We start from the raw sequence: 23676 nt of genomic DNA on the forward strand, positions 1-23676 counted from the left end.
TTCAGATATTGGGCATCGCAACGTTTTCTTCGCATGGCTGACTCCTGGCAACTTCTTTTACTGGAGCTTCCCATGATCCCCTCTCGCATTTTCGGCAATGTCTCTGATGCCTCTACATATGCAAATACGGGGCCCGCACAGGTTTTGCCACCCAGGAGCCTGCAAATCCTAGCCCGGCCCTGCCCAATTTTTTATAAGTGATTTATTTACAGAATGTGTTGAATTGTTGTTTTATGCTGAGCGAGACAGTGATTTATTTACAAACCGAACTAGAGGGACATTTATTTACACTCTGCAGAATGGATTTAAACAAAGTAAAACCACCCGAGGCTTTGCTGAGTGATTCAAAATACAGATTTGCAGGGTCACATGATGTATTGTTTGGGACAGACCGCCCTTACCTAAGCCGTCTGCTCCCCCTTCCCAGAGGCCATGCCCAACACTTAACTGCTCCCTTGTTAGAGGGTGCTCCTCATTTCCCCATCCTGCTCAAAGCACTGGTCGAAGGATACTCTTGCTCTGTGTCAGAGTGGGGGCACACATGTCCAGGATGAGTGTCTGTGACTGGGCATGTGTGCAGGTGGGACCGAGGAGGAGCAGGGACGTCATTTCACCAAAATGCTAGGGGTAGCGGAAGTGACATCACACGACCCTTGACCTCAAATGACATCACTTCATTTGACCCCACCCCGAAGGGTTATTGCAGGAGCGATGGACACGAACTTTCACCCCTTGACAAAACATGAAGTGGCATCACATAGCATTGTTATTAAGTACACTACGAAAAATATGGTTATGATATCACTATAATGTGATATACATTTCATACAAGAATGGATCGCTATATATATCGTTAATATCAGTGTGTATAGGCCCATATCACCAAATTACTGTGAATGCAAGCAGACGTTCATGGCCAAACAATATTGATTTGTTACGCTTAAGCGCTTTACATAGAAAAAATATACATACAATATCACCCAACCTGTGTTGGTACTCATTTATCGACCTCAGAAGGATGAAAGGCTGAGTTGTTTAAGAACAGACTAATTCAGTGCCTCACCCCCTGAAGTGTGCCTGAAATAAACCTTTAATGAGTCTAGCAGTTAATGTATAGAATTCCAGAAAGACAAATTATTGGGTATTACTATTCTTTCTTATTTAGGGTCACTGCTAAAAGTGTTAGACTTGTGGAACACCTGTTCATTTTTTTAAGCGGCCTAAACAAAAGAGCCAGCCACTCCAGAAGCAAAGAGCTACATGGCGCTGGCCACAGCCAAGGATCATGTATTAAAACACAATAATTAAATACTTTTTTTTAAATAAAATGTTTAGGGGTAGCACGGGAGACCACAGGGGTCGCAGTTGCGACCCCTAAATGACGCCCCTGAGGAGGAGTCCTCCAACTTAGTGGCCTGGTGACCGGGAGGGACTCGTTTGAAGAAGCTCTAACCATGACAATGCAAAGTGAAACCGGGATTGTTATGGCAGGGCTTGCATGTTACCAGTACCATGTGATGTGGACGGAGTTTAAAAAGCTTGTGTGCAAGCAGGTAGGCTGTCCCTGTAAATCAAACCCCCCAGAAGCATAGAGTGATACACAGGGCACCCTGAGAAGGCTTCTTTTAGGTGGGCTCATTCCAAGTGAAACGCATCAGTCACACAAGCCACAATCTATTTTGCGCTAAAATAACTGTAGTCTTAGGGCCTGAATCATGGGATTTTTTGCACCGTTCAAAGTGACTTTGCACTGCAGAAAAGTGACTTTACCCTGCCGCCACACACCGATTCATGAAAATGTGTAAAGCGTATTTTTGCAGTGGTCAGTACAAAGTTCATTTTGTACTGCAAAAATGACTTTGCACTGCAAAAAGACACTTTGCACAGTTCCATGAATCAGGGTTTGTGTCGGCAGTGCAAAGTCACTTTTCAGCAGAGCAAAGTCACTCGAACCGTGCAAAATATTCCATGCATCGGGCCTTTAGAGCGTCTCATAGACTTGCATAATAGCCCAGCATTTCAGGGGTTAAGCACTGGATTTGTGGTCCCGTAAATGACCCTATCTGACCCCAATCGACCCAGGCTGACCACGGATGCCAAAGCGCACTGAAGGATGCTGGCAGAGTAAACACAAACGACCTTCCGAGATGACCCGCGCGCGCACAATGCACACTTCAGTGTCCTAGTCAGTCTGCGGTTTCCCTTGTTAACTATTAAACAGCGGACCTCCCTTCTCCGGGCAATGATTGGTGTCTGCCTCACTGCCCTCTCGGTGGGAGCTTTTTTGTAAATACGGCCCTTAGTGTTTTTTTTTTTTTAAATGTTCTGGACCATCAATGTTTTTACTCTTGGACACATGTAAAGTGTTTTCAAAATATACAAAACTTTCACCAGGCATAAAGCACAGTCGATTTTAAGCACAGTTATTCAAAAGATCAACAGAAAAATTCGTAACGCGTTCTTATTTAATAAGGGTGAAATTATTCATTTTAAAGCATTGTTCCCTGAAAGGCAGTTCTAACATGAATATGTAAATGCGATCCCCAGCTCGCCACCCCGGCGCTCGAAGATTCCATGACATTTCCTAACTGCGATTCACCCCAAGCCCCCACACCACGAATACTGTCTTAGTAAGTTCCCCTTTTCCCTCGTTTTAATGGGGGTGGAGGGGAGGCGGAGCTATACACCGCGTGGCCTTCCATTTCCTACCGCCTCTCATCTATAATAACCCCTTTAACGGGCCGTTTTTTGGGGTGCATGTGTTGGGGTTCGGGGTCTGGTGAGAGGGGGGTATTTTTTTTTAATACCAATACATATTTTCGGTTTGAAGGGAGTTTTACTCATATTCGTTCATTTTCCGGAGTTTCTAAATACACCTGTTTAAAGAGCATTCGCTACTTAAAATGTCGCAGGTTGCTCAAGAATAACCTGACGTTATGGTGCCTAGCTGAAGCGTTTTGTAATGACGCAGTCGCGTGGCAAAACGCTCTGTGAATCAGGCCCGACGCGTTTATCTTAACTGAACTGGTCCAGGCGCCACTCCAAACTCCAGCTGGAATGTAATTACTGTGCAACATGAGTCACCACACCTGCAATGAGGTACTGTTTACGTGATTTTTCCAACACCCCCAAAACAAACAGTAGACTTCCATAGTTCTTGTTTACTCCGGAAATATACCAAAATGTCGTCTCCAGAAGTCTGTCTGCCTAAAATTCTGACTTTTTTTTCGATCCTCCTTACACCACATATATGTGGGAGGGGGGCATGGGATATAATACAAGTATGGGGGGTTGCGGGGGTCTCCGCCCCGCATATGTATGTGGTGTAAGGGGGATTGAAACCCCCCCCAAAAAAACGGCAGCATTATCGCACGTCGGGCTTCTGGGGGTCGCATTAATGACATAGACCCGCCTACTCCCACTGTGCAAGTATTTCATCACTTGAAAGAATAACTTGTCAAACTGATAGTGTGAATCAAGAAAATAGCACACGTGAACAAATTAGACCACAAGAACAAATCCCGGTTGTGCCACAGGCAATCATGTGGCTTGGAATGCTGGATATTGGGACGAATGGCTACTACTCTGCAGGAGTGAAGGCACGAGTACTGGCTATACCGCCCACTCGGCCGACACTACCACTAAACCTGCATTCGGCCCAATCCTTCAGATGAAACAGGCACAGCCTGACAGGTGTTCCTCCTTCACCTCTTGATAGCCTGGGCGAGGGTGGGCTATACTCCACGAGGGGCTTGCGCTGATTACAGCTTAAGTCTAATGTCTTTAAAATTAAAAGAATGTCCAAGCTGATTTCTATAAAAATATTGACTTTCAATCAAACAATAAAATGCAGTGAACTTTTTAGAAAACGCCAGAAATACCCACCCTTGTAAAAGAAACACAGAGAATGCAGCAGGGGTGTTCTGGCAAGAGATTGGCAACAATGCCGCTGTTCAAGGATATACCTTTGAAGAAAACGGTAGAGGAGCGGGGCTTACATTTACTATGGCTTCAAAGAAAGGATCAAGGGGGAGAGGGCCTCTTCACAGTATTTGTATTCTTGTCTTTAATTCATGAAAGCATCAAACCGGGCTTCTAAGCACTTTGGCTGTGGCTGATCCGGCATCAAGATGTTCGAGTCGATCCCACTGGCTGTCGGCATCGAATTCGTTCTAAGGGGTGGGATCCTGATGGGTCAAAACGTCGTTGGAGATTGCACGGTTCCGAGCAGAGGCCACGTCGGTGATGAGATAATGGTTCTTTTGGGTCGAGTCTGCTTTCAAAACGGGTGAGGCGATGGCTTCCGGTACTTGAATCAGTGTTCGAGTCAGTTCCTCACATAATATTGAACCTGTTATCTGGTTAAGACAAGTTGGTCTGTTTTAACGGGCTGAGCTGGTGTCGAAATTGCTTGAAATGCTGCAAGTCGTCCAAAGTTTGCGTAGACTGATAAAAGCAACACTGCAGGTCCTTTGGCGGCTCAAAGCCATCCACCGCAGGTGATCCGTCTCACGGGAAACAGAATTCCAGCTGCTTCTCGATTTCTGGGTTGCTGGGTGGGTTGCTGGGAGGCCCATCCACTGTCTCCACTGTCTGCACTTCCACTCCAGGTAGTTGGCTGGCACCTCCAGTGCAGGGTCCTGGCTCCAGTGCCAGAGCCAGTGGAGAGGCCTTGGTCCATAGTAGTGCACGCCCACTGTTCGCTGCGGATGGTTAGGGGACAGAACCTGCCTCTATGATGGATGCTTTCTGTCTTCACCTCTATGGCAAAGGACCTTGCTATATATAGACTGTAATACCAAAGGAGGGCCAGTGAATTTCTTTTGTTCTTTTGAAAGTCCAGAGACAAATACAAGAAAGAGGTGCTCCCTTCCTTATAAGGCAACATGTCGCAGCAAATTGTCTGCTGCAAGGAGTTCAATCCAGGATGATGTAACAAGTGACCTTTGCCTTCTGACATCACACCCAGAGTGCCTTGTCTGCAGAAAATGGGGGAGAGGTGCAGGGCGAGGTAGAGAGCTCAAACAGAAACCAAGATGGTAGAACTCCTGTCTCAGCCCACAAATCCATTCAGGCAACTCTAGCTATACACCTTTCCCATGCCTGCTGAAGTCAAAAGGACTCCAGTGGTAAGCAACCAGGTGTGAGAGTGGCTTTGCTATGCCAGTACTGCTTTTGAGGTACTGCTTCCCAAGAGACCTCCTGGGGGAGGTTCCTGTTCCATGGGGGGAAGGTGTTGTCCTTTCTCTAGGCAGGGAATCAAAGAGGCGCATCCTGGCCATTGTTCCACATGACAGTTCTGGAGACAATCGAACCCAGACACCTCAGTCCTGTCATAGCTGGTCCCAGCTCACAGAGCTGACACTAGTGTGATATCAAATTGCTTTGGATGTGTGCTTATGAGCTCTTAGTAGTCACCATTCTTCGACCAGGCATTGCATATATTTACAGTTTTACCTGCCAGCAGACTGACTAGGGTACACATTTGTTATAATTTAGATCAAAGATACTGGACATTAAAAAGCCACCTCTGCCTGCAGGAACTTTGGATTCCAAAAGCAGTTAGGAATGCACATGTGACCTTTGAACCTGCCATGTTTCACTGCTGGGCTGGTGCTGATGGGGCCAGGAGGCTGTCCCAGCAAAGGCACATTGTGCATTATAATTTTGGCATTGATAATTCATGAAAGGGGGGGGGGCAATTAACACACCTCCCTTTCAGAAATAGAATTACACGCATCGTGTAATGTAATTTTTAAAAAACGCGCCGGGGCTTTCTCACCGTCTTGGATGGCAATTTGTCACAGTCATAATCTACACGCAAGCAGGGGGGTAGGGTGAACTTGTACCACTTCAGTGTGCCCACTCTAGCTGCCGGCTTCCCTACGCTCTGCCATCTGGATTGCTCATTGCCACACATGGCCACTGTTGCTGGCCGCCTCTAACCTGCTGCCGGGAAATAGATTAGATGGATTCATTTCTGCTACTCACTGCACTTGCTCGCTGCCACAGGGCCCACCTCTTACAGGGCTCAAGTTCTGAAACCCAAGGTAGTCGAAAGTGGGTTTATACCTATGCTCTGATCACAAGAATTGTGTTTCTCTTTGTTGGGCAACCATAATGTTGGGGTCTTTTCCTGCATCCTTGCTTCCTTTTTAAGTGTTGGCTTGTAGGTGGTGCTTTAGTGCTTTATTTTAGAGATAGGAGGGAAATAGTATGTGAGTCGCGACACACAACCAATGGGAGCTGTTTGGCTATTTACCCATCCACCCCCCCCCCCCCACTACCTACCCTCCCTGCTGCAAACATTTCCTCCTGGGAGCTTTTTGAGCTAGCTCTATCATGCAGTAACATCACACTTTGCAGTATGTAGCACCTGACAGTGTTATTTCTATGGGTATCGTCCAAAATGATGGAGTTCAAAAGCCTGAATGCGTGATTTGGCCGAATTTTGGCCGTTCGAAAATATTGAACGGCTGAAACGTTCGACCAAATCACGCATTCGGTACTGGGGTTGCTGGGTGTCCCCCACACCCTTGCTCACTATATTGTGAGCAGGGGTTGCGGCGATGTCCCCCGCAGCCGGTCCTGAAAAAAAGAAAAAAGGAAAGGCCCCTGTGGCACCGTACCGATCACAGAAGTGAAAGAGAACAGGCGTTGCAGGGACACAGCGAGTCTGTAGCAAGGTAAGTAGAGGTGTGGGGGTGTGGGTGGGAGTGTGGGTGGGGGCCAAGTTGGAAATGTTCTGGGGAGAAAAAAACCAAAGGTTATTTCATAAAAATAATCGTCTCTCTTTTCTCCCTTGAACATTTCTAACTCGGGCTTTCAACCCTGATCCATTTCCAAGCAATCGCCTGAGATTTAATGGCTTAATTGCCACTGTAAATGATCATCTGGTGTAATCAAAATGTCTTACCCAAGTGTACCTTCAGCCACTTCCTTTTCAAGCAATATGTATTTTCTCATATCTGTCCCTTAGACTGAAGTCCTGTTAAAACAAGCATTGGCAAAGCCAACAGTTTTGACATGTGTATATGTATTAGATGAGCATTTGCCAGGCACTGATATCAAATGTCCAGGTACTCACACCATAGTACTGTTATGGCAGTGCCAAGCAAATGCCTATCCCTGTCTACATGAAAGCCAAAAATGTTGGCTGTGGCAATGCTTTCCCCCCTGTGTTGTCCCCACACTGGGTGGTGTCTTCTGACACTAAACACAATGCATTCGTGTGAAAACAGGTTTCACTTCCATGGAAAATGGCACCCAGGTGGGACCTGGACAGGTTGTGATGGGTTTAAAGGCCTCTGCTGAAATATGGGCTGTAACCACAGTAAAGAGCCTCAGTTGCTAAGGGAGCAGTAGGTTTGCCTGCCCAATACCCACTCTAGCTCAGGGCCATTTTAAGGGATTTTGGGGCAAAGGGCGCATACATCTTTTGCCCTCCCATAATGATGTCTCTGCTCCAGCTGCGTTCCTGATGCCCTACACCCTTTTTCTGTCTTCTTGACTTCCTCTCCTTCCGCCTGGTTCCCACTGCCAAGGTGCTCATCTGTTGATTGACCACTGGGGAATGTTCAGTTGACCCACCCCAACCCTTCACAGCCTTGTATCCCTGCCACTGAGCCCCACTCCCAAGGCGCACACATGCAACTACACTTGGTGTGCAAACATATTCCATTTAGATGGAAATGTTCACACCTGTGGTGGACCTGGGAGTTAATAGCCCATAGCTGTTCTTATACCATGTATTAACGCCCATGTCGTTTGTTAATGGCCCGCACATGCTCATTCTTGCTAGCTTGGTTTGCAGGCATTTAGCAGCCATTAGTGTATTCAGCTTCCTTGAACTAAAGGCCAATGTTGTGCTAACATTTTATCTATGATCTTTTTAATGCGCCCAATTGCAGAACGGGCTCACCCTTTTAACCACCTCTTCGGGTTTCTAAGCCTAATTTTGCCGAGCAGACACGTCTTGGACTCAAGATTCCTCGCGTTCCTCACGCATGTTTCCCGCCATCACTCAGAGTGGTAACTCTGAGAGCCGGAGTGTCTGCCAAGTAGATCCCACATGAACCAAAGATAGGTTATCACATCACATTGTTTGTTCTGACAATGTGCCCTGTCACAGGCCAAGCTAACAGCTATATACTGTTTTGCTTTACTTCTCTTATTGTGATTTTCGCTGTGCCATGCTTACTGGGGGCACCAGAAGTCAGGCCAAGTTCCTCAAGTATGCTTTGCATTGTTTTAGCCAATAAGCAATCCTGCCAGTCTGGCACTTCTTTCATTTGGTACAAGTTGGGGCCTTGTGCTGCCAGAGACACTCCCCTCCAATGCCTTACACAAACCGCATCATGTTATCTGTCAATGTTATAGGACCCTGTCCTTCCAGGAAGCTTTCACCAACAAATGACGACCATAAACTGACAAGGAGACCCCCAGCTACATGTGTAGCTTAATGGTGTAGGCCAACTATCTCTTAGGAAGGCGATTTTCGTAAGCTTGGCAAAATAAACAGTCAGAATTGATTTTGTAAGTATTTTGTGATGATCCGTGAGAGTCTGTCAAATCATATGCAAACTACCATTGAGCATGTTTTCTCACCAAAGTTTAACGGGAAGTTAGCGTTTGGTTTGACTCGCATGCTTTGAATGCGTTGGTAAAAACGTGGCCAGTATTTTTTCTTTTTATTGGGAAATATTGTCTGAAAGCAAATGGAGGTACATTTCCTTTGAATGCGTTTGCAGCCCTTAAGTCATATAAGGATACTATTGGGGGATCAGCTTTAGTCTGGGGTTACACAATGCGCTGGACTCTCCACGTGTGCTTATCCGGAATTCAGAGTTTAATCTTGCATTGATTTTTATGAAACATGCTTAATGTAACGATGATTCCTTAATTCATTGGATTCCTTAGTATTTCACGTTTGATCGATTTCCTCATATGCGCACAGCATTTTGATGTGACTTGCTCTTCTTCCGGTGCCTCCCCAGCGATCTGTGGGTGGGTTGAGGGGTTATGCCCACTCTGAGCCAAGATGCTTCATTGGCATCCCATGCTTGGGGGTACATCCGACCATCATATAACTGCCATGGCTGGCACGAATACCTACTAAGCCTACTCTGCTGGGTGGATGTAGGCTGAACATTTTGAGGCTTGTAGCCATCTTGAGTTTGCAAATTGGGTCCTAATTTACACATTTTGTACTCCCCCTTTTTTTGAAAGGGCAATATAGCAGCTCCCACTAGAATGTTTGGGTAATGACAAGGGCCTGCCCTACCTAAATGGAATAGGTCTCAGTTCAGACACCCGTAGACTCAAATGGTATGCTGGAAAAGGCCATTTTGGGATGCCGTAACTTTGGCCCTAGGGCTGGAACTGCATAAACCTTTCCAAGGCTAATTAATGTACAGCTAACTTTCACTATCTTTGGAAAGATTTGTTAAGTTCCGTCTAGGGATGTCAGAGTTACATGGGGGGAGATAACTACTCGCCTATACGTCCTTCATTTGTGAGCAATGAAACTTAGCTGTCCAGCATACCCAGTTTGGAAGCTTGCTGTGAGATTCTTTGAGTGACAGATGGGAATGAGAATATGACTGAACTGGGAGGAGCTGGTCTCTGGGATCAAGAAACCCCTTCTTTGATGAAACGACACATCTCTTGATATTACAGTAAAATAAGCAAATGAATCTACTTTAAAACTTTTCCTGTGAACAGCAGGATAAGTACAGAACACCCGGGTAGCACCTAGAAGAATAAAAAACACCTACAAGTATTTTTTAATATGCAAGTCATGTACTAGCAAGGCACATAGAAACAGAAGGAGTGGTACATCAGCACTTATAAAGTACCTAGAAGTAGATAAAAGCACATACAACTTCATGGTGCTTTGAAACATAACTATGTTGTGTAGGCGCAAATCAAATAAATTATACACTGCAAGTAGAAAAAAAGGGCAGGGAGAGCCCTGTAAGTGGTTTATCCACTGTAATGATATGATATGATATGATAGTTTATTTATATAGCGCCTATACACAATGTGTTTCAAGCGCTTCAAGGCAAGGGAGGGAACAAGGAAAAAAACAATGACATTCTTACAGGCCATGAACAGTAAGGATGTGAAATTAACTATCGTACTAGGCCTGACGACATTTCAGATAGTGCAAGAGCGAAGACATAGATAAGGAAGGGAGGGGGAGAGTGGGAAGGAAATGGAAACAGACATGCGACTACCTTACTAGGCCTGACAACATTTCTTGTAGAGTCGCAAAAAAAACAAGAGGTGAGGGAGAGGGGTGCAGAAAGGTATGGGAGGAACAAAACAAGTGTCTATCATACAAGGCCTGATGACATTTCAGATAGTGCTGAAGGGGGGTTGGGGAGGAAAAAAAACATTAAGGGGAGGGAGGAGGAGACAGACGAGGTTGCTATGATACTAGGTCCAGGGAAAATTCTGATAGAGGATAGAGGAAGTGCATAGAAGAAAGTAAGGGGAGGAGATAGGAAAAGGGAGAAGGGAAAGGAGGGGAGAATAGAGAGTTAGCAGTCAAAAAGAGTGGAGAAGCAAGAGGGGAGAATGAATACAATGTATGTAAACACAGGACTACAGCTTAGAAGGGCAATCACTGTATGATACGTGTTCATTAAGACTACATTTTGAATTAAATGTACAATGAGAGCACAACATATTGAGAAGGAACGAGGCCCCATCAGAAATGGAATGGACAGGATGCAGAAAGAACGTGTTTTTTCTTGTTTTCTCCTTCAGGGAGAGTGCCGACCCATCTCTACACAGAAGCCTGCCGGGCCACGCGCAACAGGAAGACCAAGCAGAACCTGTGGCAACACATCATAGAGACAATGAGCACAGCAGATAGTTCCAAACCAGACCGACAGGCCAAAGCAATGATGAAGGTTTCATTGTTCAAAGGTGCCTGGGGAAAGCACGCGACCTAGCTCCTTTTGCGGCACGAGTCCGGCATGCCCCAATGGCTGCGTGCAAAACAACCTGTGCCACAGCGAATAATGCCCATTTTTGGTGCAAGGCCAGCAAAACTGTGCACGGCCGGGCGGTCCTACTTTCTTTCAAATCAGCTGAACCCTGTTGCCCACAACAGATGAATCATAACCTGGTCGGGTCCACACAAAGTAACTGAGATCAAATCCAGAGAGTACGAATCTTTAAGGTGATTCTCGGGGTAGAAGTTTGTGGGTGCTTCACAGAAGAAGAGCTTGAGGTCGGTGGGCTGTGGGGATGGCAATGCCAGCTGATTAGACCTTAGCAGAGAAGGCCCAGAGGGATTCCAAGCCCACATTCTTTATATGTCATCTTAAAACCAATACATCGTGGAAGACTGCACGATATTTAAACCATTTTTTATTTCAAATACAAGGGACATGAGATTATGGTTTCCTGGGTCTGAAGAATAAAGGACATATTATTTCTGTTTGGTTTCCGAATGATAAGCACTAAGACTCATTTTCTTTTTTTCCTGATTCCATAATAATTGAAGGTTTTTTTTTGAGATGTACAGACGCTGTCTGAGATGAAAGTGTACCCTTTGTGTTAAGCAACTTCCTTAGATTAGTTTGTCTTTTTTAATGAGATACCCTTGGCCAGGGGTAGTGCAGCCACACACAGCGCACAGAGAAAAATAGCCGGCCCTTTTTAACAAGATGATACACATAGATTTTGGAATACACTTTTAGGAGCAGTTGCCCGGCCGTGTCCGGGTTACATTTTTAGAAACCATTGACAAGCAAGAATACCATTTTGCTTTCAAACTTTACTTTTAGACTGGCAGCTAGCTAATCCTGTGTTTTGATTGTACCCAGAAGCAACTAACAAGAATGTTTTAATTTTGAGATGAGTAGAATCGCAAACAATTGAAACAATGTTTTTTAAACGGATTTTAGTGAGACATTATAAAGGGTTAAAATCAATTTTTGTGGAAAAACACCAAAGGATTGATGAACAATTTAATCAATTGTGCTGGTTAAAAATACACATGCAGGTGAGCCAACACGTTTTAATAAATATTTTAAAATATAAACCAATTCTTGATCCTTGATTCTTGCCACTTAGTCCTTATCTCCACTATGACCTTTGCACTGCAAGGACCTTTCTATCTGCACACCTCTTTAAATACAGAGATGCCTTTGCTCTTTCTGTGTGGTGATGTGCAGGTGACCAACCCATTCTGACTTCCAGTGCGCATGCGTGTAGATGCAGTGCAATCCGCCGGTTCTGATGCCCAAGCATTATGGCATTCTGTCACCTAGCAACCAGGGTGATTAGATATGGTCAGCACACACCACGCCCCGCTGCCTGAGGTTCTACAAATCCAGTGTCCAGGCAAAAGGAAAATGTACAGGCTCCTTCTAGCATTTGTACCGGGTGTTCTGTGCTATTACACAGGCTGAGTTCGCCCCTGGCCTCCTTCGTTTGGATATTTTGTTTTTGGTGAATAGTTACTTTGAACTCTATGGTTTTCTGTACTGATATGTATGTAAATGACTCCTACAAAACTTCAGTTGTAGGCCACTTGCAAGAAATTGTATATTCCCGTTTGCAGCACAATTTTGGGGGATTTTTGGATACTTGTTCAGGTTCCGGTGAGGTAGTCTGCGATTTCCTGGGGGCCTAGTCGGGACGCTTGAATACATTTGGCCTATGCTTCCAGGGAGTGTGCTTTTATACCTTATATCTTAGATGGGTACCAGTTCAGTTAGCAGCAATTCCCGGAGTGACGCTTTCTTTGTTGGGTGTGTGTTGTTGCACTTCAGCTTCTGTTTACGATGGAGAAAGATTGTGCATAACATAACAAGAGCCACATTTTCCATGCATCTCCAGGATGCCCAACGGTTAAAGCCAATGGAAGGTGGGCTTCATGACCTGTATACCAGCCCAGATCCCATCATATGGATAAAGGCATCACTCCCTATTCATTTTTTTGGTTTGTAGGGTCAACATGTTTTTGCTTGCTGACCTGGTTTAGGCGATGATAGTACTGAAAGAACTGTTTCAGGTGTGTTTGATAAAGATACACTTATTCTGACCCAAAGATCAATATCATTTCTATGTCTTAATGTAGATAAGACTGCGATCATGGTCTTTGGTTGTGAGGACAAACTTTAAAATCCATCTTTCTAGTAAAGAATCTAGGAGTGAGGATTAATTGCAATTTGTCTTTTGAACCACATCTTAAAAATGCCACTTTCTCGTGTTTTTTTCTGTCCGAAAGTTCTTTGGCATGTTTTTCCTTTTTCTCGTCTTACACTCCTGTGCACTTATCCAATCATGATGGGACTATGCAAACTGTGTGTTGCTTTGTCGGCCCGAGACCTGCTTAGGATGTCTTCCGATCCTTCAGAATAGGGCTGCCCGTTTGCTTTTTGGACTTAGTAAAACTTTGCATGTTTCGCTGTTTTTGGTGTACTTTCATTGGCTACCAGGCAAGCAGAGAGTGATAGTCAAACTCTCTGTATTAACTGTTGCTGTTTATAATCTTTGGCTGGGCGTTTTCTGCCTTGAAAACAAAAACATTTGTCCTATTTCGATGTCTGAGATCTAAACATTATAATTTACTGGTAACATCTTGCTTTTGTTTGGTTCGGAAAGCTACGCAGGCCCCAAAGGTGTAGAATGCGCTTCCTCTTTCCTTGCACGTGGCTGGCCTCGCCATTAGCTAATTTTAGAAATAAATGAAAAATGTTACTTTTTGTTCAGGCATTTGGTTCCGAATGTGCTGGACAAGGGATGTGTGTTATTAGTTATGTCATTTTAGGTTTAATGTTAAAATCCACTTGTGGTGTATGTGGGTTTTGACCCCTTAAGTGCTAATGGCGAGTATGTTCGTCCTGAATTTCCAGAAGGAATCGTTGTAGGCACCTCCGACTCCCACAGTTAAGTGTTAAACGACTTTAACATAACATAACGGGAACCTTTCCCAGAGCCTGGCACCCAGAGCTTCACCCTAAACCATGCCTCTGTAGAGAGAACCATCTCCCGGCCTACACTATGTGACAGAGGATATGAAGATGGGAATGGAAAAACATGTTTCTTTAAAGGTGGGGAAATAGGGGGTTCGTTCATCTGCGTTAACGTATTTTGGAAAGGGATGTGGCACCTCCTGATCCCCTCTAATTAATGGAATTTGCCATAGAGGGGCAAAAGAACCCATGCAGTAAATATAAGACGCTAAATATAACACGCTAAGAAGACCACAACCACTGCTAATATCTGATCCCCTTTCTTGCTTTTCCCGGTGTTTTTATTGGTACGCGCACCTCTTCTTAAGAATGACCAAGGCTAAATCAGTGCCTACATCAAGAGATGGGCTGGTACCCTCTCTCTTTTTTGTGAAGGGGGGGCCTGACTCGCGAAGGTGCAATTTACGTATATACGAACAGGAATGAGTCAAGGCTATGACAGTTGAAATGTGGGTAAACAATCAAGGAAGGCGAGGCGCGCACTCCAGGTCCTGGTCAATTAGACCTGTTGCAAAAAATATATATATCTGGGTTAAATCCCAAAATGAACAAGTTGCTCAGTGTTACCAGGGTTAGATCCCTTCAGCTGCAGTTCTGTTGTCTGTAGTTGTACTCCTTCAAGCGCTTTCTTATCTCAAATAATCATCAGGAAGGCTGAGTTTCATTAGCAGGTGTTACTGATTAGTCTCAAAGAATTCTGGTAGTTGTAGTGAGAAGGTTCTTTCAGTACAGGTGACCAGCAACCGACACCCCTCCAATAGCACAAGCCCTTCCCAAGTTTGGGGGAAGGGAGAGAACCATCTTTATGATTCTCCAAAGTGGGGCACAGTCACCCCGTGGCGCTGCCTCTGGAGCCTGGAACTCCCATAACAGTAGGTAAAAAATGAAGGAAGGCGAGGCACGCACTCCAGGTCCTGGTCAATTAGACCTGTCGCACCACTTCTTAAGAATGACTGAGGCTAAATCAGTGCCTACATCAAGAGATGGGCTGGTACCCTCTTTTTTGTGAAGGGCGGGCCTGACTCGCGAGGGTGCAATTCACGTATATCCGAACAGAACAGGAATGAGTCAAGGCTATGACAGTTGAAATGTGCCATGAATATGTATGTAGCACAAACACCTCATGCTACTAACCTCACCGATTTAGTACTGTTTCAAAATAATAACGGACTATGTCAGTCCTATGCAGATGTCTATTTTTATGTTGAAATTTTAGAATAAACTTTGTTTTAACTGCTTTTGTGTTATGACAGTGTGATCAAATACAGCTAATGGAAACATTCCTTAGTTATATGTAGTTCTTTGTCAACATTAACCCAGCGTCAAAGGGAGAGGTAGCCTTGACTCATTCCTGTTCGTATATACATAAATCAGTGCCTATACATGGTTAGCAACTGCCACCTTGGGAGGTTACCCAACCTAAGCCTTCTGCTCTATCCATTTCCCCAATTTCTATCATTTTACCCTCTTCCAGCCTATTAAACGCAACGTTCTCCCTTTCCCGCCCCTTCTCCCCCAGCTACCTTCCTGATATGTACGCACTCTGTTTCCTTTTAACCCCTTCAAAGCTGGGCTATTATTCATGTCTATGCAAATAGGACGGGCATACTCGCCCTCAGCACTTTTGAAGCATCTTCCTGCGGGGTGTGTATTGCTTCTTGTTATGTTATGTTATGTTATGGCATTTGTAATGCGCACCTAGTACCCGAGGGCTGATGGGCGCAAACTAACAAACAAAAAACATGAAAATACGACACAACACAATGCAGAGTTTTAATAGGCCGAAGTGTCTACAAACAGTTCTCTAAGCGAAGAGCAAGGTCTTCAGCTTCTTAAAGAGTTCTGCTGAGGCCAGCATTCTTAGTGAAGGTGACAAAGCATTCCAGGCGGTTGGGGCTGCTACTTCGAATGACCCCTGTCTTGTCTTGTTGGTATTACTACGGGGAACTTTGAGTATATTGGAGTTGTCTGATCTGAGTGTCCTTGCGTTGTCTTTCAGGACGATGGCATCCTTCAGGTGTGATGGCATTTGGCCCATAATGCATTTATGGGTAATAAGAAGAAGCCTAAACCGAATTCTTGCTCCAATCGGGAGCCAATGAAGGCTCCTTCTGGCTTCGGAAACATGATCTCTTTTGCTTAGACCCTTCACTACTCTCACCGCCCCATTCTGAATCACCTGAAGGCGACGGATCTCTGTCTGAGGGATGCCCACCAATAGGCTGCAACCATAATCTAATTTGGAGCCAGTGATGGCTCTTGCCAGAGTTTCTGAGTTTTTTTCAGAAATGAGCGGTCTTATCCGGCCTCTCCCTCCTCATCAAATGCCCTGAATTGTTCTCTGCGGATCTGGTACAAAACCTGCACTGCTTCACCTACTGATGCCCCGGCGCCCCTTATTATAATCCTTAATGCCTTTCATTATATCTGCTGTAATTTAATTTGCTTGCTTTAGTTGACCCTCTTCCCAGTCAGCGGGCAGCATCCCTTTACATATTCTACTTAGACTGTTTCGGTGTGGCCACCCCCAACCGAAATCTTAGTAGATATAATATTTATTTACATTTCGTTACCGTAACTATTTTACTATCTATAGTAACTTCAGAATATCTACATTTGGTCACATTCTGAATTATACTCCCTTTTGATTTCCTAAGTTATTCGCATCACACTTTACTTCTTCGTGGTCACAGCATGTATTGTATTGCAGACAGTGAAACCCCCTCCTACACACCATTTCACCATATTTATTTTTGCTGCCTGTTGTAATTGATGGTAACCAGAATCTTTATATATACAGCTGAATGTATATATGTGTGTATGTTTGTCCGGCTATACAAATCCACACCGTTGAACCCACGTCTACCGAATTTTGTATGGATTTCTCTTTTTGTCTGCGGCAAGATTGTAGTCTATGCTTGAATGCAAATAATTCACTCCGTAGACACCGTCATTTACTGATGCTCGCCGCCCGATTCACTACAGTAGGTACGAGAAGGAGGCAACATTTGGAAAAGTGTCTAAAGCAAAATGTTCGATGTTTTGGTTATTCCTTTGAAATTTATTACTACTGTATACAGTTTGAAAGTGTTTATTAAAGCATTTTTAAAAGGAATAAAAAAATTATACCTTTTTTGTATCATGCCACTACAAATATGGGACAATGCAAGGTTATAGTTTCCTTAAATTCATTCATGCGAAGAGAGCACAATCAATCAATCAATCTTTCTTGGACATTTTCTCAAATGTGCTGAAGCCATTGAGTGACTGAAATATGCCTCACAAAAAACGAACGTCACTTGGAAAAGTTCCATCTGATGCAAAGCGAAAATCAATATCAAGAGCTTCTGAAACACAACAACAAACAGCAGCAAGACTTGCCGACCAGAGGACTTGAGCAACTTTCTCCAGGGCAAATGAGATGCCAGAGCAAACTGAAGCAAGATTTGCTGACATGAGCAACATCCTCCAGAGCACGTGAGACACCAGAGCAAACTGAAGCAAGACTTGCCGACAAGAGCAACATCCTCCAGGGCACATGAGACGACACTCGATCAGGACACGGGCAACGCCGGGTACCCCATCTAGTCATTCCCATTCATATAAAATCAACCTGATCTTCAGTTTTGTTTTCAAAGCTCTATTAATCTGTCAGTCATTACATTAAATAAAACCAAGCCTATCACAGTACATTGAGCTGCACTGTTTTCATTGCAATGTTGGCGGGAAGGTTATTCCACAGCCTATGGCTCCCATTATCCCTTACCATTGACATGCTGACTAGGGCTGGTGAGAATTGGAGTCCAAAACATCTCTGGAGCCAAAGGCTGCAGACCCCAAGCTTAGGGCCAAGTACCAGGATCTGTCTACCTCCCCTACTGACAGTTTGTCGTAGGCACTGCCAGAACAATCCAGTGCATGACTGCACATTCATTTCAGCCCTCTACTCAGCAATCCATTGGGAGCATCCATTGAAGAGAGCAACCGAGTCTGTGCAGAAGTTGATAAAAAGCTGTTTTATTCAAAAGCATCTTCCAATGCAAAAAAAAAGCCACACCGTTGGCCCTGTATCTGTACACACTAAAATATTCCTAAACTGTGAAATACATGCTAATTTCTACAGTGCACTGCACCCCCATACTAATGGACCCACCTTCATTGGCCTCGTGGTCCTCTCCAACACGTTTTACCCACCATGCCTCGTGATCTACTCTTTCCTGCTGGATCGCCTGGTCTGATTTGGAGATCTAGCAGTCCCTTGTCAGTCCTCCCAGCATTCTCTAATTGCATACACTTTGTAGACTTTGTTCTTCTCTTCCTGTTAGGTTTCTGCTTGCGCTAGAACAGAGCCGACCAATCCCAGCCCAGTGTAACCCTTTATACCCTCTCCTGACAGAATGATCTCCTAACCTAAATTGATACATGGAAACAGGAGCTCTGGAACCTCCTGCACTTAAGCTTGTCCATAACAGTATTTATCTGTGTCGTCATTGTTGTACCTTATGCGTCACACCTGTTAGGATGCTCCTAAGCATTGTATTTGAAATGAATCAGCGCACCAATGCATGGATACATAAATTATGAATGATGCAACGCTTAATTGTGATTGATGCAAATGTAATAATGTGCTACATTATAAGTACTTATTCTTAATACATAATAATTTAACTTGAATTGATTTTCTTTCTCAGACTGCATGAAGCATTCAGATTGAAATTCCAAAGGAATATTTCCTAAATGATATTTCCTAAATCATTGGGTTCAAGATAGATCCCAAATTTACAATTCTGAACAGAGCCACTTCATATTCTTATCAGATTCAAGTCCATCAATGGATACAGTAAATGGGTATCACCCCAAAATATTGCAGCCTAAAATGCTGAATTTCGAAATGCGCATTTCAATGCATTTATATGTGCGGGGTGGGTTAGGGTAATACATATTGAAAGGGGAATATGGGGGTGGGTTCGGGGGTCTCCCCCTGTATATAAGTGCACTGAAATGTGCGAGAGAAAAAATAATTCTCTATTTTCGGCTGCAGGATTTTTTCCCCAAAAATATCATATAGATCCTATTCAATGTTGACCATCACGTGTTTCACACTATGTGGAGTAAATGTTTCCTCAATGTGTGCTTCCTCGTGGCCCGGCCAGAACTCAGTCCACCTCATGTCAAGTCCCTCTATAAGCGGCTGTCACCTAGCAACATTTAAAAAAAAAAAAAAAAAGGAAATTCATTGATCTGCGGGTGCGAGAGAGGGGAGAAGCAAGGGACAGAGGGGAAATGTGAAAGAGACAGAAGGGGATGAGCGGGGGAGAGGAGGCGATAGAGACATCCTTGGTTTGGGATGCCTGAAGAGAAAGGGCCAGTGTTGTGGCGAGGGGAGGGAAGAGGAAAGAAAAAGGGAGAGGGAGAAATGTAGGAGAAGTAAGGGGCAGAGTGAAGAAATGTTGGATAGGAGCCAGCGCTGGCCAATGGGCCGGCTCTCGCCGGATCCGAGATAAGGCATCAGATGTGTAGTGGATCTCAGGATCCGGCCAGCAGCAGCATCAAAGCACTCACTGGGCCTCATTCCGAGTATGGCGGTAGGGGGTTAACGGCACAGGTAAGGATGCCAGTGCCGTTCACCCCCTACCGGCACATTCCGGGGTTCCTTAGTGGGTCCCACCAGGAACGGCTGGTCTGACCAGCCGTTCTTAGCAGGACCCGTTAAGGGACCAGGGAGCAAATAATAGCGGGCCCATTATTTGCTCCTTCCCCACTCTTTAAGTCAAGTGCAGCAATAACTTAAAGAGTCACAATTGAAGTCAGTACATACGGCATGTTACAGAACACGATGGTGTCACTCAGCATAAAACTTAAAGATCACATGAATGAGCAATGGTATTGGACACAAGGTATAACCGCCAATATTTTGACAAGGGCACATTCATGCTTTTGTGCAAATACAGACAATGATGAGATTTCTCCTTTGTTTCACTTGTTTACTTTCTTGTATACTTTTTCTGTTTTTCTCTCTCTTGAATGTACAATTTGTGTTGAATTTTTGTCTGTCCTTGTGGGCGCCCTGTACAATGGTTATAATTGATTTATTTCATACGTATGATGTACTGTGGAATTTTGAACTAACTACTTGGATGTGTTTGATGGAGCGTTGTTATTACAACATACAATAATTACAATGTGTGCAGCACAGTGAAACCCTGGCTCTGAAGAAGGATAGATTCCGAAATGCATTAGCCATATGGGTTTCCTATTTTGCCTCACATTTAGCTATAGCTTTATTGGTGAAGTTTAAACCAATAAAGTACACAATTCTTTTTTGAATTTAATTATTTCTAATTTTGAATATTAAAAAGATTACACCGTCAAAAACGAACTCAAAATTGGTTTTGAATTTATTAAGAAGCATACAAGAATTGAATAACCCGAAGTGGGAATTTGGGGTGTGCAGCCCACACCGAAGGCACACATGCCTAGGTCTTTTTTCTCCATGTTTACTTTACTTTCTATGCCCTACACGGTGGCACAAGATAGTGGGCTGCACCCTACTAAGAAATATACAATATACACGAAGTACAACTACCAAAGGAAAAGAAAGGAAAACACCAGCAAATTAGCTGCGCACTCTCGCCTCTTTCTTTTTTCATCTTTTTCAACTATATCAGGGGGCTAAACCTGCGCTATTGCCTAACATTGTGAATTTGATTTGCTCTCTGGGAATTACAAAGAGCAAAGGTTGCACTCAGAGGCTGTGGCAAGGATGGACAATGCAGAGAGGCTGCCAGTCAGTGGGCCTCAATGCACGGCAAAAAGACACTTTGCACTGTTCCATGAATCAGCGCGTTTGTTGGCAGTGCAAAGTCACTTTGCACCAGTGAAAAGTACTTTGCACCGTGCAAACTATTCCATGAATCAGGCCCAGTAATTCTTGGCGTGTCTGATGCTTAGAGGCTGCACAGGGCAGCTGCCTCTCTCTGTTATTGCAAATCTGGGCAGGAATGGTACTGTGAAAGAGGAGGGCGCATTCTGCATAACAACTGTGCACCTGTTTTGTTTTCCAGTCTCCGAAGGGGGCAAAGTTCCCTGACATGGACGAGCGGAAATCCAGAGACCTCGTGCTGAAGTGCTTGCCAGGTAAGGAGGCACCCAAATGCCCTTTTTGTCTCTTTTCTGTCTCTCTGTGAGCAGTGCTCTCCGGTCACCAAAATCATAGGAGTAGCAAAAGTGACATCACACAACCTTTGACCCAGTTTGTGCACTGCTGTATATTTATGAAATCTTTATTGAACATTCTAGGCTGCAGTATGTTAATATACTGACCCCTTGTCTCTTGTTGTTTTTTGCTTTTTTTATCTTGACTGTAACGGAAAATTGATGGATTTCTGTTCTCTTATTTTTTAAACTGTTAAAGGTTTCTTTTACTATTACAATGTTTTAAGTTTAAAACCAATAAAACTTAAACAAGAAATATGTTAATATACGGTGACTTACAGTTCCGAATGACTTCAACAAGCAAAAGCCGAAGGGAGACCTACTCTTCATAGCCCTGAAAAGAAGTCTGGATTCTAGCAATACATGGGAATCAGTTGCTGCCCCTTCCTGCCCCAAAGGATGCCTATATATATGGGTCAACACGGTTCCCTAACAACAATGTAAGACATGGCAGAGAAGCAGGGGTGAAGCCTGCCTAAACATGTTGGTGGATTGGATGACAGTTTTGAAAGCTAGTTGCGAGTGTGGGGGCCATTGACCCAATGGCCCCTTCTTCTGAGCCCAGGACTCTGAATAGCTACTACACCTTCCTTTTGGCCCATTAGGCACCTCTTTCACCCCCATTTCAGTGGATAGCGAGTTTCACAGCAAGTTGTTGATCACTGGAGGCAATTGCCTTCCAAAAGCTGAGCACACCAGTTAAGTCTTTGGTTCCTGGGGGTACACTGACGTCTCCAGGGCAGGGTTTTCTCCTCTGATGCATGCCGCTGCTTCTGCCATGTTAATAACTGTTTACACCTAAATACTCTGCTCGCCCAGGTGAGAAGTTGGACAAGTCTTCAGGTAGCACCCCCTTTCTCATCAGCACCAGGGACGTCATTTAGGGGTTGCCAGAGGTCTCCCTTGCGACCTCTGAGGTCTCCCTTGTGACCTCTAAAAAAGAAAAAGTACTTTATTATTATTTTTTTTTTTGGGTAACGCAAGCTCCTGGGCTGTGGCCAGCACCATGTGGCTCTTTACTTCTGGAGTGGCTGGCTTTCTTGTTCAGGTCCCTTAAAACAAAATAAGAAAAATAAGAACAGGAGTGCCACAAGTCGAACACTTTCAGCACTGACCCTAAATAAGAAAGAATAGGAATACCAAATAATGTGTCTTTCTGGAATTCTGTACAATAATTGCTAGACTCATTAAAGGTTTATTTCAGGCACACTTCAGGGGGTGAGTCACTGATTTAGTCTGTTCTTAAACACCTCAACTCAGCCTTTCATCCTTCTGAGGTCGATAAATGAGTACCGACACAGGTTGGGTGATATTGGGTGTATTTTTTTTTCTATATAAAGCGCTTAAGTGTAAGTGCTATATAATAACACATCATTATCATTTGGTCATGGACGTCTGCTTGCATTCACAGATATTTGGTAATAATGGCCTATAGGTACTAACAATACATATGGTGATCCCTTCTTGTATGTACATCACATTATAGTGATATCGTAAGCATATTTTTCGTAGTGCAAAATGCTATGTGATGCCACTTCCTGTTTTGTCAATGGGTGAAAGGTTGTATTCCATTGCTTCCCGCAATATCATTTCGGGGTGGGGTCAAATGACCTCACTTCCTGTGATGTCATCAGGGGGTCAAGGGTCGTGTGATGTCACTTCCACTACCCCTGGCATTTTGGTGAAATGACATCCCTGATCAGCACCCCTGGGCTGAGCATCATGGCCGAGTGCCGCCTTCTGCCCGCAACCTCCTCCATTTCCGAGGGCTTAAATTCTCCCAAGCCAGGATCTGGCGCCTCCCCTGCCACTATGCTTTGTTAAAGTTGTCTGGCAATAGCCAGGCAAACTCCCCGATGAAATGGAAGTCTGGGCCTGCGCGGGCCTGCACCGACTCTTTGTATTCGACTCACTCTTCTGCTCACGTCTTATCCTGGGCTTCGCCCAGACTTTACAGCAGGCCGGGCCAATTAAGGCAGCGGAATGGAAAATATTTCTATAGCGCACATATTTTGGCACTCACATCCAAGCATTTTTGTACCTCCTATGCTAATGGCCCGCAGAAACGAGAGGCCGTGAGTTTGCCAAGAGTCAAGAAGCGGGGGACTCCACTTGGACGGCATATGTTACAGATGTCTTTAAAGACCACGGACCTAAAATACAGTTGAACGGAAAGACAGTCAGCCTTCCCGCGTGACTTCTTTACTGGAAAGCTCTTCTTGCATGTGTAGTCCTGTAAGATTGGGAGGAATGGACCCGGAAGCTGTCAAACTCCCCTGTTTGGCACCGGATCCATCTTCATTTCCAAAATGGCTGCTTGTCAAAGCTGGATGTCTGGCCTGTAATAAGTCAATGGATAATTTATTTCAATCAACCAATGTGTGTGGGACGTGAAGTACTTGTGTATGTCAATTCCCTTTATAATTTGCAATCTATACCCATAGTTTGTCGTGACTAATGGAA

At 44.4% G+C, this 23676-nt stretch overlaps 1 protein-coding gene across 1 annotated transcript in view; it reads left to right on the top strand.

Annotated features, from left to right (window-relative positions):
- MTMR11 (myotubularin related protein 11) overlaps positions 1 to 23676 on the top strand; it is a 367609-nt gene that overhangs the window by 27714 nt on the left and 316219 nt on the right. Inside the window, exon 2 of the mRNA XM_069652402.1 lies at positions 21063 to 21135. Within this exon, the coding sequence (XP_069508503.1) occupies positions 21063 to 21135 (73 nt within the window). The remainder of the gene's footprint in view (positions 1 to 21062; positions 21136 to 23676) is intronic.

This window comes from Ambystoma mexicanum, chromosome 1p, assembly GCF_040938575.1.
Source record: "Ambystoma mexicanum isolate Mex_15411 chromosome 1p, UKY_AmexF1_1, whole genome shotgun sequence".
Lineage (NCBI taxonomy): Eukaryota > Metazoa > Chordata > Amphibia > Caudata > Ambystomatidae > Ambystoma > Ambystoma mexicanum.